General features: G+C 38.1%; 1 protein-coding gene and 1 long non-coding RNA gene across 4 annotated transcripts in view; one reads left to right on the top strand and one right to left on the bottom strand.

Moving 5' to 3' along the window:
- The window catches only part of LOC109475886 (metaxin-2-like), a 36,604-nt gene extending 23,516 nt beyond the window's left edge, over positions 1-13,088 (bottom strand). For both annotated transcript variants that reach the window (XM_019776702.1, XM_019776703.1), the window contains exons 1-6: positions 12,935-13,088; positions 12,179-12,226; positions 8,552-8,598; positions 7,263-7,335; positions 4,778-4,854; positions 4,422-4,514 (exon numbers count right to left, since the gene is read on the bottom strand). In XM_019776702.1, coding sequence (XP_019632261.1) covers positions 4,422-4,514; positions 4,778-4,854; positions 7,263-7,335; positions 8,552-8,598; positions 12,179-12,226; positions 12,935-12,977 — 381 coding nt within the window. In that variant the 5' untranslated portion in view covers positions 12,978-13,088. The remainder of the gene's footprint in view (positions 1-4,421; positions 4,515-4,777; positions 4,855-7,262; positions 7,336-8,551; positions 8,599-12,178; positions 12,227-12,934) is intronic.
- A 232-nt stretch (positions 13,089-13,320) lies between these two features.
- Positions 13,321-14,069, top strand: part of LOC109475786 — a 6,049-nt gene continuing 5,300 nt past the window's right edge. The window contains exon 1 of one of the 2 annotated variants that reach the window (XR_002140567.1): positions 13,321-13,398. This is a non-coding gene — a long non-coding RNA (uncharacterized LOC109475786). Of the gene's footprint in view, positions 13,413-14,069 lie in introns of both variants that reach the window. The other variant, XR_002140568.1, reaches the window with a different exon arrangement.

Here is a 14,069-nt window from a genome sequence, read left to right on the forward strand (position 1 = left end):
AAAAATGAAGAGGCGAATCCGAGAACCAATAAATTGGTGTGGCCATAAATATTGATATGTACAAAAGAGCTCAATAAAACATTATTTTCCGCATAATCAAGTTCAACAGTTAAACCTTAATGCAGGTGTCCTTACTATACAAAATCTATATGCTGGGAAAACTTAGAGCAGAAAGTGTACCAGGCATGACACTCAAAACAGGCATTCTACAAGAACTGTGTTACTGTTCTTTGTCTAATATATCTTCAGGCAGAATACTGGCTGTCCTCTTTACAAATTTTCTGTATGTGTAAAACAGCCATGCCTTAAAGTACCAGAGTTATCAACCAAGGATTGAGGTGTTCAAGAATTCATTCTTTCCTAGAACTATTGCAGAGTGGAACTCACTGTCACCAAGTACAGTAGGGGCATTGTCATTAGATAGCTTTAAACAAAGTCTAGAGCTAGAAGTTCAAGGGTTAGGTGTAACAAGTCGATCGGTGTAATCGGCGTGCCTGCGAAGCTGGTGTGTTACGCCGAAAGGCGGTTATACCGGCTATACAGATACAGATACATATAGAATACAACACGGGGTATTCCGTATCACCCGAGGTACCAGCCCTCCCGCGGATCGGATCTCCCTCCGGCCTTTGGCCGTCGGGCGATCCGATCCGCGGGAGGGCTGGGACCGAGGGTGATGCGGAATACACTGTGTTGTATTTTATTTATGTCATACCAACCCAAGAAAACACACCTTTCAATGCCAAATGAGCGAAAATTTGGTGTCCCTAAACCCAACAAATGCAACAACATCAATTCCAACGTCCGAATTTTGCATTCGAATTTCCGAAAGCGGTGCAAGCGGTTAGGGCGAAACGCGTTCAAATCGTTCTATGGAACATTTGGAAGGCCTGGGCCGTACGCGTTAAGAACCCCCGGGCCGTACCGCTAGTTATCACACGGGCCGGAACACCCGTATCGAACGTAATCGCGGTCCAGGTAGGACATAAAGATATATACATGCTTTTAAACCTTTTGCTTCTGTTTTGTATTTGACAAAATGTACATGTACAACAGAATTTTGCATATGTCAATGTGCCAGAATAAAGCTCTAGATGCATCATGTAACAACAGGGAACATCTCAAGTCTTAAACAAAGTCTATCTATTTTAATTAGAAGAAGACAATTTATTAATATTTCAAGTCCTTGTTCTCTCTTTTTGGGTCACTCCATTCTAAAAGGGGTGGTCAGGACAGCTATTTCAAAGTGAATATCAGGAATAATATCTGCAAAGTTACCTTGTATGGAGCTTTCAACAGAAAAACATTGATTGCATGTTATTTATAGCAAGATAATTGACTTAACGAGGTAATAAAACAGTGATAATTACAACATTACATCATGAACAATTTCCCAGTAAGATTGAACTTTGAATAGATTTCCATTTGGAAATTAAGAAGAGATGATCTTATAATTCAGGTTATAAAAACGCAGCGCTGTGTAAGTCATTTATTGCAGAAACTATATGATAACCACCATCACAGGCAATTTTGGAAATTGATCGCGATGAAAACTAGCTTACACACAATCTACTGACAACCTCCCACCCCCTGGGTCTTCATCCCCTACCTGCATCGAGAAGGCAATTAAAAATAATTGCTACAATTGCGCACTTTGTACATGGACAAATTGTCTTCTCTCTCAGAGGGTTTTGAACGCTGTGGATACAAGAATCTGTACTTGTCACTGAAAACTCTTCTGAAATTAACTCTACTTCACCTTTCAAACTTTCAAAAACTAACTATTAAGTCAATTGTAATTTACTTAATTCTTTTTTTTATTTATTTTATCTAGTATTCACATGTATTTATCAGGTATTTATCTAGTATTCACATATATTTATCAGGCAAAAAGCACAAGTGCTTATATATCATAAACAGTACTTGAGAACAAAAATATAAAACAACAATTGTGATGCAGTCTTTCTAGATATAGCAACCTAATGTCTTAATTTGACCAATTTTAAAATAATCTATTTACTCCTTCTGGCAGTAAAATTGACCATGAAATGGTGGATTGGTAATAGCGCTGTCAAGAATAGATCGTAAAATCATAAATAAAGCTTGCGGAGATGTCGATAAATTGTTCGGGAGATGCCCAGATGTAAAGCAGACATAACGACGTGTATTGACCGCAGGTGTGCATGGTTGAGGACGGGTGGAGGGTGACAGGTGAAAGCTGACAGGTGCAGCCGTGCACACCGCCCCATTTATCTCAACCTGATTTCACACCTGTGTACCTGTCCGACATGCTCTGTTTGTGGGGAATGCCTAATAAGGTCATACGGACCAGTCCACTTTTGAACTGTGGGGAGGAGGGGTTGCAAGAGCATACTAGTATTGCAGGCTACAGATTAGCGATTCTTTGAAAAAAAATTTAAAACTTTAATGCAAAAATCAGACAGTACGATAGAAAAAACAATTCTTCAACTAACTGATATCCTTCTAAAGAAACAGTTATAAAGAAACAGGAATGTATTTCCACATTGTTTGAAAGGAAACATAAAACAGGTAAATACAGGTAAATAAAGAATTCAGTAAATCAGATCACCTTTGAAGCTAATACAAGAACCAGCAGTTGTGTAACAAACTCAACAAGTTAGCCAATAAAAACATAACACTACTGTGTGAACTAATTACCTACTGATTGCAACTTAACATCAATTTTACGGATCAAGCCTCACTAATTCAAAGAATCCATTTTATGGCATTTTATTACCTTTTGATTGTGCAATGGGGAAAATGGAAAAGATACCAGAGATGAAGAAAAAAAATGTTATCCTCAAATATGAAAGTGTGAAATTTGAAAGAAAGTAAGTTAAACATGGTATTGAACTAATAGTATGGAAATGCATATGCTGATTCAGTATATTCTGCTCCTAAATCAAAGAACCCATGTATCATAGGAGAAGTGGGTAAAATTTTGTCTTCAACTGCCTCTAAAGAAGAAGTCAAACCTGGCCAAACTAGTACCACATATGTTGTAGAATGTAGCATAACGTTAGATGTAGTCTCTTATATCATTGTATATTTTCATACATGTTGTTTGTACTTGTAATTAGCCCTTGGGCATGTATTTGGAATAAACTTTATATCATTAACTTTATCATTTACTGGATATACCGTAGTACACAGAAGTGAACGATGGGCAGCCTTACAAATAGCATGGGAGTCAAACTCTCAGCAAGGTTTCTCCAATATTAAAATCTCAAGGACAATGTTCACTGATGCCATCAACTTGCAATCTTCCACTTACTGTTTTATAGCCATTCTAAAACCTGTGTTCAAAACTGGAAGTAAGTTCAGCCATGCCTTTTACAACCTCCGATTTTTTTCCATTGTTCTAATTGAAAACAGGAATTAAAACTGGATGCCCTGATTGGCATGATGTAAAACTTGCCCCCAATTTGTTGGACTGGGAAGCACCAGTACACATTGTGTGATCACGAATAGTGATGGTCTTCAGGGTAGATACCACCATTACATTTGGCCACTGAAGGCTACACATACACTAGTGATGTACACTAGAAGGCCTCATAAAAGTACTTGCCCACATTCAATCTCAAAAATTTGTCTGCACCAGAAAGTTGTAAGAAACACTCCCAGGGCCGGTGTGGGAACCACTGTAAGGCCACACCAATTTAATTACTTGGTTAACGGATTCGCCCGCTTCATTTTTTTCTGATTTGCAAATAAAAATAAAAATTCAGAATCAACTGCAAAATGCTCATATTTTGCCCTGAACAGTTGAAAACAGTCCTTTTCTTGCTAGTTGTTACAGTTACTCCATCTTTCAATGCAATGGTATCATTAAAAGTTCAAAATTCATTGTTTAAATTTTGAACCAGCCTGGTGTGTTGACTTCATGGCTCCTATCGTACCATTTTGGGCCATAATAGGATGCCTAGGCCTGTTTTTATTTTTATTATTTTTTCGCCCGCCCGCTCCATTATTTTTCTAGAAAAATTCGTTAACCAAGAAATTAAATTGGTGTGGCCTAAGAAACAGGAGGGGCCAGTAAAAACCCTTCTGGTCCCGGGCCGGGGTTCGAACCCACGACCTCCCGGGCACCAGAGCTTCATAACCAGACGCTCTAACCGCTCGGCCGATAAGGTCTAGACCCATCGGCCGGGTCAGTTGGTAGCGCCTATATACCCCCCACTGTCACAAAGTCACAAGCTTAAGGGTCAGACCCAAGGGGTTCCAGGTTCGAATCCTGCCTGATGTCACCGAACTTGTGCCCTTTGGAAATGTACTTGACATGACTTTCCTCACTTCACTCAGGTGTAAATGAGTACCTAGCTTCGGTTAGGGACGTCCCTCAGATTGGACGTTATCACACAGTCATATACCAGCCGTTAGTTGTATCCTTTCAACCTTACCTCAGCATTTCCCAGAGTCCCTTGCACCAGTGCCAGGTATGCCTTCATCTCAGCTTGCTGGGGTTTGTCCAGCTTGTCACTCAGGGAGTGGCCCTGCAAGATGGAACAGCCACACACAAATCTGTATTTGTATCTTCATAGCCAGTATAACCGCCCTTCGGCATAACACAACACGGCGTCACATTTAAACCACTCAAGTGTTGATTGGATTTTCAGTTTAGCAGGACAGGAAGAACAGTGGTCATGGTAAATTGTGTTCAAAAATACAGGGACAAGTTAACAGGCATATACAGTACTGTAAAACTAGTACTTCATGTTGGGTACAGAATCTACTACAGATAAGAAGGAAAGTCTACCTTAGTGGACACAAATTTGATAATGGGCTCCACTTCTGAGATGACATACGGCCCTGCACGAAGGAAAGGTGGCTTCCCTGTACAGCAACAAAGACAAAATAAAAAATAAAAAAATTGGCATAAAATTGAAACTAAAAGTTGGCAGGACACTCTCAGTGGGTGTCAACACTTTTAATGCTGGTGAAATCCACTATTTATTAACTTGCCAGAAAAATAAATAACCCTGTTTTCTCATGCAGTTTGATTTATACGTTTGAACAATTGCCAGATAGTGAAAATGTTGCATAGTGATACTGTGTATGTATAGAATACAACACGGTGTATTCTGTATCAATCAGCCAAGGTACATTCTATACCAGCCTGACCACAGGCCTTCAGACATTGGGCGATATGACCCACGTGAGGGCTGGGACCGAGGGTGATGTGGAATACACTGTGTTATATATATTTATGTCATACCCACCCATTTCAATGTGAAATATGCCAACATTTTGGTGTCCCTAAACAAAAAATTGTAACGCCATCAATTCCAACTTCTAACTTCGGCATTTGAATTTGTGAGAGCGGCACACTCGGCGCACAAAAAAGCATCCAAATTATTTTATGGAACATTTGAAAAATCTGCATGATAACTGTTAGAATCCTATGTGATACTGCTAGTTATCACATGGGCTGGAACAACCATATCAATATTCATAAATAATATATGTATAACATAACAAGTCATATAATCAGCTATTTTCTTGATGATTAATAACTTAAGAATTCATAACCTGTAATTGAATGAGAATTAAACAATTTTCTTCAGTCATTTTGGACATTCTTCATTTCATAACATATCAACTAATTGCAGCTAGAATTGTCTGGTTTGTTCTACTAAATAATTGTGATGCTATTCATTAAGTACTTGATGGATGGATTACATAGATCTTTATCATCTGTGCATACATTTTGTAAGTACCTATAGCTGACTATCACATACACAGGGCTCAAAATACTTTTTTTCTGCATACCTGCACTGGTGCAGGTAATATTGAATATTGTCTGCAACAAGACAAAGTTTACCTGCACCACTGGATCATATGGATCGTATGGATCATAATAAAAACTGTTAAAACCCATCCCAAACAAATAAACAAACAAACCTATCCCTATTTGTTTGGGCGGCAAGTGCAGAAAAAAAAGTCAGCAAATTATTTGTTAGCGGTAATGATAAGTTTGCAGTACAGAATTAGCAGTGAAGACAAAAACTGGGAACATAAAAGTACCGCAAAAAATCAGGAATAACAATGTATTATTTCTATATACATGTACCCGATAAACGCATTACATGGACCAGTGCAGATTAGGTGCAGGTAGACATCAGAAATACCTGCACAGCTCCAATTTTACCTGCACTAACCTGCATATACCCAGTACATGGACCAGTGCAGATTAGGTGCAGGTAGACATCAGAAATACCTGCACAGCTCCAATTTTACCTGCACTAACCTGCATATACCCAGTACATGGACCAGTGCAGGTTAGGTGCAGGTAGACATCAGAAATACACCCAATATTTCGAGCCCTGATAACAAATGCAAGTACCAACTCAAACCTGGATCAAACTTTTGGACAGGTTTGACATTGATAAATGGACAAGTTGGTAGCCAACAGGGGAAGAATGACATCCTCATAAATCTTGAAGAGAGAAAGCGAAGACAAATGTACTGGCCTGGACCAAAATAGCAGAAAGATGGGAAGAGTTGATGGAAAACTCTGTTAGATAGATGGAGAACATTAGATGGATTACTGCACATCCCCACAGCAGTTATCAAGACTCAAACTTAAACGTACAACTTGAAAAATGAGACCAGTTGAACAGATTAAAAAAAATCTATTTAGGAAAACAACATTTATACTTCACAAAAGATATAATTGACTTAAATACCCCAAAAAAGCTCTGCATTGTACAAAAAAGTGATAATGAACAAAAGACCTATCATTCCAAATCCAGGAAGGAAATTATGCTCTCTAGATAAAATCTGTAAGTCAACTGTCTGAAGGGCTTTTAAATTTTTCAAGGACAATGTCATTGGAAAGATTTATTGAGCTTTTGGCTACCTGAGATCTTGATGGTTTTGTGTCTTCATACATTGATAAAACCTTCTTAGGACCATTTCCAAAAGGTAAGGAGCTTGGGTTGAAGAAAACCGATCTTTTTTATGTGTAGTAAAGCTACATTAATTATTTCTGAAAATAAAACAACATTTTTTTTCCTAGACCTAAGTATTAAACTCCCAACCTCTTGGGTCAGGAGCACAAGGTACTAGAAACTCAAGAAAACAGTTACTAAAACCATTGGATAGATACTGACAACTGTCAGACATTTCATGTAGCTTGAGTAACTTCTTGAGTAACTTGTGTATCTTCATCAAGGTATTAGATACTAGTACTTGGTAGATCCACCAGTTTATACATGATTTTGTACATCATACTTAGTTACCTGAGGGGGACATATGTTCAGCATTGGTTCTGAGTACTGTCCTGAAGGGAAGACCACACATCTGCAGATAGCACTGAAATGAAATAATGGCTGGAGATTAGTAGGACTTATGTCAGCAGATAAGATATGAGCTCTTCTTCACAAGATGAAAGATGGGATTTTTACAAATAATCTGTGTCAGTAGGGTGTTCAGTTGATATATGCACCTGCATATGAAAATGATATTTAAAACTCAAACATGTACTTGAAACATGACAGAGCAAGGCTTTGATTTTGATACTTGCATTCAATTTTCTAACACATTACAATGTACAATTATAATTATTAAGAACAGACTATGAAACTTTGTAAAAAAAAAAGGGAATAATTTTCTTCCCAAATGGACAACCTATAAGAATGATATATATGATTGTGAACTTGATAGATCCCTTCCACATGCAGTTTTAAGTTTAACATCGCACACTAACAACCTAGACTTATGAGGTCCCCAGGGTTTAATTATGCCACCAGAAAGGTAACTTTTGTCTTCATAACAGACATGCCATTAGCCGCTTTAGACAAGCCGAATCAAACCCTGCCGTATCATGTTGAACATGCTCTCTCATTACAACCCCTTCGGGAGAAACAAAGCCACAACACACTCATCTGGTAGTTGGTCCTATTCTTTTCCATTGTGAAACAATCACAGTCTGATGACACTTCCAAATTGATGCCGGCACAGGGGAGGTCCTTTAACTGTTTTCAATCTTCACTAAAACCGCTAATTAGGTGACACAGCCATAACTGCGTGGCATTATTGTTCAGGGATGTCATAGATCTTGTCCTGTGGTAACAGTCGTGCTAGACTGTGTCGCCCAAGGATTTGTTTTTCCCAGAAATTGTGTCACATGTGTGTATATCATGCGGTTGATGAAATGATGTCAGAGATGTAACAATGATATACTAGTACACACTTGAAAAGACTCAATGGTTACTGGCAGATCAATTATACTGAGATGTACATGTAAAGCAAGAAAAAAATGTAAATGTATAGCAAAGAAAAATTTGGACGTTTCTTGTTCACTGTACATACCCAACGGATACTAACTTTGAGTCTTACTCTTGAACATTCTTAACTTCTTACAAGTCAGAAGTCAGATAAGGTAACTCTTCTAAGATCACCAAATATCCTGAAACATACCTGTACCCATGTTGAAGTAGACTATGTAATTTGGGAAAATATGGTTGCAGATCATTCCAAAGATGTGCTATGTAATATATCTAGAAGCCTTCTGGCCACAATAACTCACCTGGACAGCCAAGCATTGTGCATTATCTGGCAGCAGCACCTGTTGTACTGTGAAAACAAAATGATAAAAGCAAAACTACTAAGCAACACGATAGATAAAATAGGTAAAGTACTTTTCCTACATTGCCACGAGTTCCAAAGAGTTAGAAGAGTACTAAAGTGTTGAATGATAATTGGTTAACAAAAAAAGTAAATATATTAACTGCTACAGTATTATTGACATAGACATGCAACCGTTCACATAGATGTTATGTTGTACAGGGGAAAATGCTTTAACTTCAACCATCCAAGCAAGGTATTACATTGACTTACATTTACATACATGAACAATGTTTTTTGCTTTCGGGTCATTCCATTTACATAGTATAAAGGGGGTTACTATCATATTCTAGCTATTAAAGCATGGAAGGGGGAGTAAGAACAACATAATGTATGGTAATTGGAATGGAAAAATTAAAGAATATTTGCCAATAGAAGAGCGACTAACAATCACTGTTGTACAACTGGTTTCCTTGGCAATTTGAGTAACATTATATATACAAGTACATGCATGTATGTAACAGTGAATAATATCATTGAACGAAACTACAAAATTGCAACATAGTGTCTAATGAAGAAAAATGACCCTTTTGTTCCTACTCTTGTCATTTATGTAATTTTCCCTGTGGTTCAAAGTTAGGCTTCTTCCTGTAGTCATTTCTGCTACAAGTGATAAATGACCCAACTAGTACCTAACAGGTATGTGCCACACATACAGTATCTGATCACCAAAATCTTCTCCCAGTTGCGTACACTTTCTGTCATTTATCAAACTTCTTCTCACCGACATTGACATGATTTGCACGTGAGCAAAAATCTGACGGTTTTTTATAGTAGCGTGCATAGTCCAGTGGTTAGCAACCCTGCCTCTGGACCAAGAGGTTGGGAGTTCGAATCCCGGCTGTTGTTGCTCACCCAACATGCACGCTACTGGAAAGGGTCACTGTGGTCCGCTGTTCATTGTGCTCGTGCTTTATTGTACCGGGGAATTTCCCCGGTACAATAAACCTGTAAATACTGTACAGCGTTTGTCTTCTCTATCACAACCAGTGGGAGATTAGCTCTTCAGTGTGTGAGCTAAAACTGGATGGAGATCATTTTTTTCCTGATGGTACAAATCTATGTACGCATGCAAGCATACGAAGACTGCGTACATCTAATTTTTCCCACAAGTCAATTGGCCTACTCTGACATACATCAAGAATGTGTGTTCAATGTGCGAACAATGTGCGTTCAGATCATATGCTACCTTGAGGCCTGCCATACGATCTGAACTTACCACTTTACACAGAAAAAATTTGATGTGCGCAGTTTTTGTACGCTTGCATGCTAACACAGTTTTTGTACAGTCAGGTTTTGGTAAATCGGGTCATAGAGGAAAGAACAGAAGTATTGTGTGGACGGTAGGATGTGAAAATGCAATGGAAATATTCTACAAGAAAATACATAGAGGGATTGCAGAGCGACAGGTGAAAGTAACAGCATATTCTTAGTTATGACAACATCCTACCTGAATCTGCAGTTCCAACTTCGTTAGCTAGGAATGCAAGCACGAGTGAGCCAAGGATGAAACTACATATAAGCTTGTGCTAGTTTTAGAACCTCATGAAGTGACAAAGCACCAAGATAGTGAGCATCATTGTATCAACATGAGTGGTCATGTGTTAGTAATTACCACTGCATAAATAGAAAACTTTTTTGGAGAAAAGTTTACCCAAAACATCAATGTTTAAACTGTGCCTTCTTCAGAGAACATGACCCATCACAAAATAAAAGTCACATGACCACAAGGTAATAGGGGTGACAAAGTAGTTGTCCATTGTCTAGAACTAGAAGGTTATCTTATTTTCATTTGTTTTATTATACTATAGAAGAAGGTAATTGAGACTGTATTATGTATCATGTTGTTTGACAGGGACAGCTTCAAGTTTATGTGATCAGAAACGACACATAATATGTCAAAAGAGTAATAAATCTTTGTTTTCTACATACCGGATAGCAATATAATCTAGGCTGTGAAAAATCAAATCCCTGTGCAACAATTCATGTCAAACAGACATGTTTTTTCAATCTTTAATAGCAAAAATAAATCAATATGTGGATAGAAATGAGTATATTGCAAAAATCCTGACTTCGAAATCAATACAACACAATACTAGTTGCTACTAAATCAGCAATCGTTGACATACTTAGATCTTCAATTATCAAATTTACATTTGAAATTCATTGCGAATTTGAAGTAATAAGTCTTTCTTCTGAAAAGAAAAGTCTATCAGGCTGGCTATCAACTTGAACTAACTGTAAACTTTTGGGGCAAAAAGTCAAGACTTAACTAACATAGGTTTATGGACACTTTTTACTCCTGTTGTACATGGTTCAACACAACTTTGGCCATAAATGAATCTGTAGCAGATGGAAGAAGAAGAAGACAGGAGTTTCTTGTATTGACACCCCCCTCCCCCGTGTACACTATATGACATCCAGTAGATTTCTAGCGGGAACCAATCATAGGGCTACTGACGCGTCACCGACTAGCGGCTATTAACACCTTGTTTCATGTAAATGCCATGAACTCAACCAGAGCGCGTATACTAGTATTGTTTCTTGTTTACATCAGTACTAAGTACTAGTACTTCCACAATCAGTTAGTAAAGTCATACCTTAGTAAAATCTACTTTGATGAACGAATCAAAACGGGACTATAGACATTAAGTTTTACACATTCAAATGTGGCTGCACTAGCGCTAATGGAGCGACCACTACGTACGGGAAGGAACGGATCTTAGCGAAGCCGAGATTTGTGAAGCAAACCCAACCCATCGAAGACGGGCCGCCAAACATAAAAATGGAGGGAAATGACAGACAACAAGCCAACAAAGACAACATCACCAGACCAACAAACTTGGAAAACACCACTTCAAGCGCTAACGTTGTAAGAACTGTGGAACCTCAAACTAGTATGTTTGCGTCAGCGGAAAGGCTGTCGAAGTAACCACTACATGAAAAACTGCGGCGAAAAAGTAACATGGGTTTGTCCCAAATCTAGACGCAAGTTTAGCTACAAAAGTAATAGAACCTATGCATCTTGCTTGTTGCTGTCAACTTACCCGTTAAAGATTGAACCGATACATGTACGTACTATAACTTGCCATACCCGGCCAAAGACGACTACATTACTGTTACTCTTTATTTTGTGCTGTATAATGTATATGCGTTACATTATCTATCATTGTCATTTCTGTGAATTCCTTAAAACATCTACTGTTATTTTGTGTAATTATGAAGATACTCGTTCTCAATACACATGCTGCAAACTAAAGTAATGGCAGTCCTACGAAATTCTGTTTGTAATGTATAAGCGCTTTATGTCGACGTACAATGGGTGTGAAATACATGTTTTCGCCCATCGTGTGCCACCGGCTCGGTGGTAATTGGCTATACTACCTTACAAGTGAAAGAACCGCGTCCGTGGGCCTTGATAAATTATTCAAATTATTCAGCAGCCCTCTGATTGGTCCCCGCTAGAAATTTACTGGATGTCATTCAGTGACGAGCCCCCTCCCCCCATTGCTGTTGTACTTTCACTTACATTTATAAGGCTGGTAGAGGCAGACATCCTCTGGCCATGGCTCACTGGCTGTTGGTAAAAAAAAAAAGACAAGCTTTGCAAACATTTTTTTTTATATATTCAGAAAACATCACTTTTTAATTTTTGTCAAGACATTTATGCCTGTATGTTCCAACATACACAAAACAACCTGGCTTTACTAATATGCATTTTTAGAAGAAACATACTCAAATAATCTAATTACATGTCTTCCAGTAGACTTTAATAAGTACATTAGATTATGTAAAATTGATTGACAGCTCTCCAAGCAGATGTTGGGTTCGAAGATTATTCCTGACTACTAGTACCAGGCTTTTTGGGCAGTCATAAAACGTTTCAAAACTTCCACACCAACATGGCAATAGTTGAGCTGGTGGCAATATAGATGAGCTATCTTCACCACTATACCAGTCAAGTCAACTGTTAGAAATTTACTAGAAATTTACTTTGGTAGAAATTGGTTACTATCAAATCTATGTGTGACATGACAACAGAACATACAGTAACATTACATTATGTAGTAGATATCCCACTGGCAACCAACATATACAAAAAAGGCAAGAGGTACTTAGGGAATTCCCTTATACATTAAAATTGCTTGAAATGTGAAACAGTACCAAAGAGACGTCAGCTATTGGAGGTTTAAAAAAAATCATAATTTGGTTATATCTACCGTTATATCCCTGGTGACCGCTGTTTATAGATATAAAAGAAGGCAAAGGATGAGTTTCGACTGACCGATTTTTTGTGAGATCGCTGCATCAGCAAGTAGAGAGGCCATTTTCAAAGCTACGATGTTCTTAGTACATCTAATATCACGAATTCTGTTACAAAATCGAGGACACAGATGAAATTAGAAGTCAGGCCGCCATGTTTTTTCATCAACTTAGGTCAGAGGTCACCGGACGAGTCTATTAATGGGTGGAGGAGAAAATTCTTTAGTATAATTTATTGACCACAAAATGTCGAACATATTATAACAGTTACATAAAGTACACATATAATCCATATAATCATCACAAATAAACATTGCTATTTGATATCTTGATACGTTTCTTATGATTGCAAGTTGTAACCATTCAAATATTTTTCACCACCTCCCATTTTACCACATTGGAGTGGTCCATAATTTTCCTTGAGAATCAGCTGAATTTTCCAGAAAAATTCCTCCACCATCTTTGACAATTCCTCTCAACAACAAGGTATTTTCTGGTGTGTAAGTGTCCCAAGGTAACCTTTACACGTCTTAGAGTTGTACTTGTGATGTATTTCAGGAAGTTACAAATTACAAGTTCATTGGCGGCACATTTAAAAGTGAGATTGCGCAAGCATATTGGAAGATTCCTATAATAATCGCCACGACTAATAGATTTAGTATAAAGGGGAAGACATACAGTGATGCGTGACTATATCCATTACAGCTTGACTTAAAACAATGCGAATCACATTTTGGATGAAACAAAGATGCAAAGTTAGTATAAGTTTGTTTGTTTTTGTTTACTATATCATATTAGCACCAAGGACAGACATGTTCACCTGTGTGGATAGTGTTCAGCACCAAGGACAGGCATGTTCATGTGTGTGTGTATGTGTGGATAGTGTTCAGCACCAAGGACAGACATGTTCACCTGTGTGTGGATAGTGTTCAACACCAAGGACAGGCATTTTCACCTGTGTGTGGATAGTGTTCAGCACCAAGGACAGGCATGTTCACCTGTGTGTGGATAGTGTTCAGCACCAAGGACAGGCATGTTCACCTGTGTGTGGATGGTTTTCAGTACCAAGGACAGGCATGTTCACCTCTGTATGCATTGTGCTCACTTTTGCTCACAATGTTAAAAGGCAAGTCAATCATCTTCCATTGAAGCATGAT

The sequence above is a fragment of the Branchiostoma belcheri genome, unplaced genomic scaffold (genome assembly GCF_001625305.1).
Source record: "Branchiostoma belcheri isolate BF01 breed outbred unplaced genomic scaffold, Haploidv18h27 scaffold35, whole genome shotgun sequence".
In the NCBI taxonomy this organism is placed as follows: domain Eukaryota; kingdom Metazoa; phylum Chordata; class Leptocardii; order Amphioxiformes; family Branchiostomatidae; genus Branchiostoma; species Branchiostoma belcheri.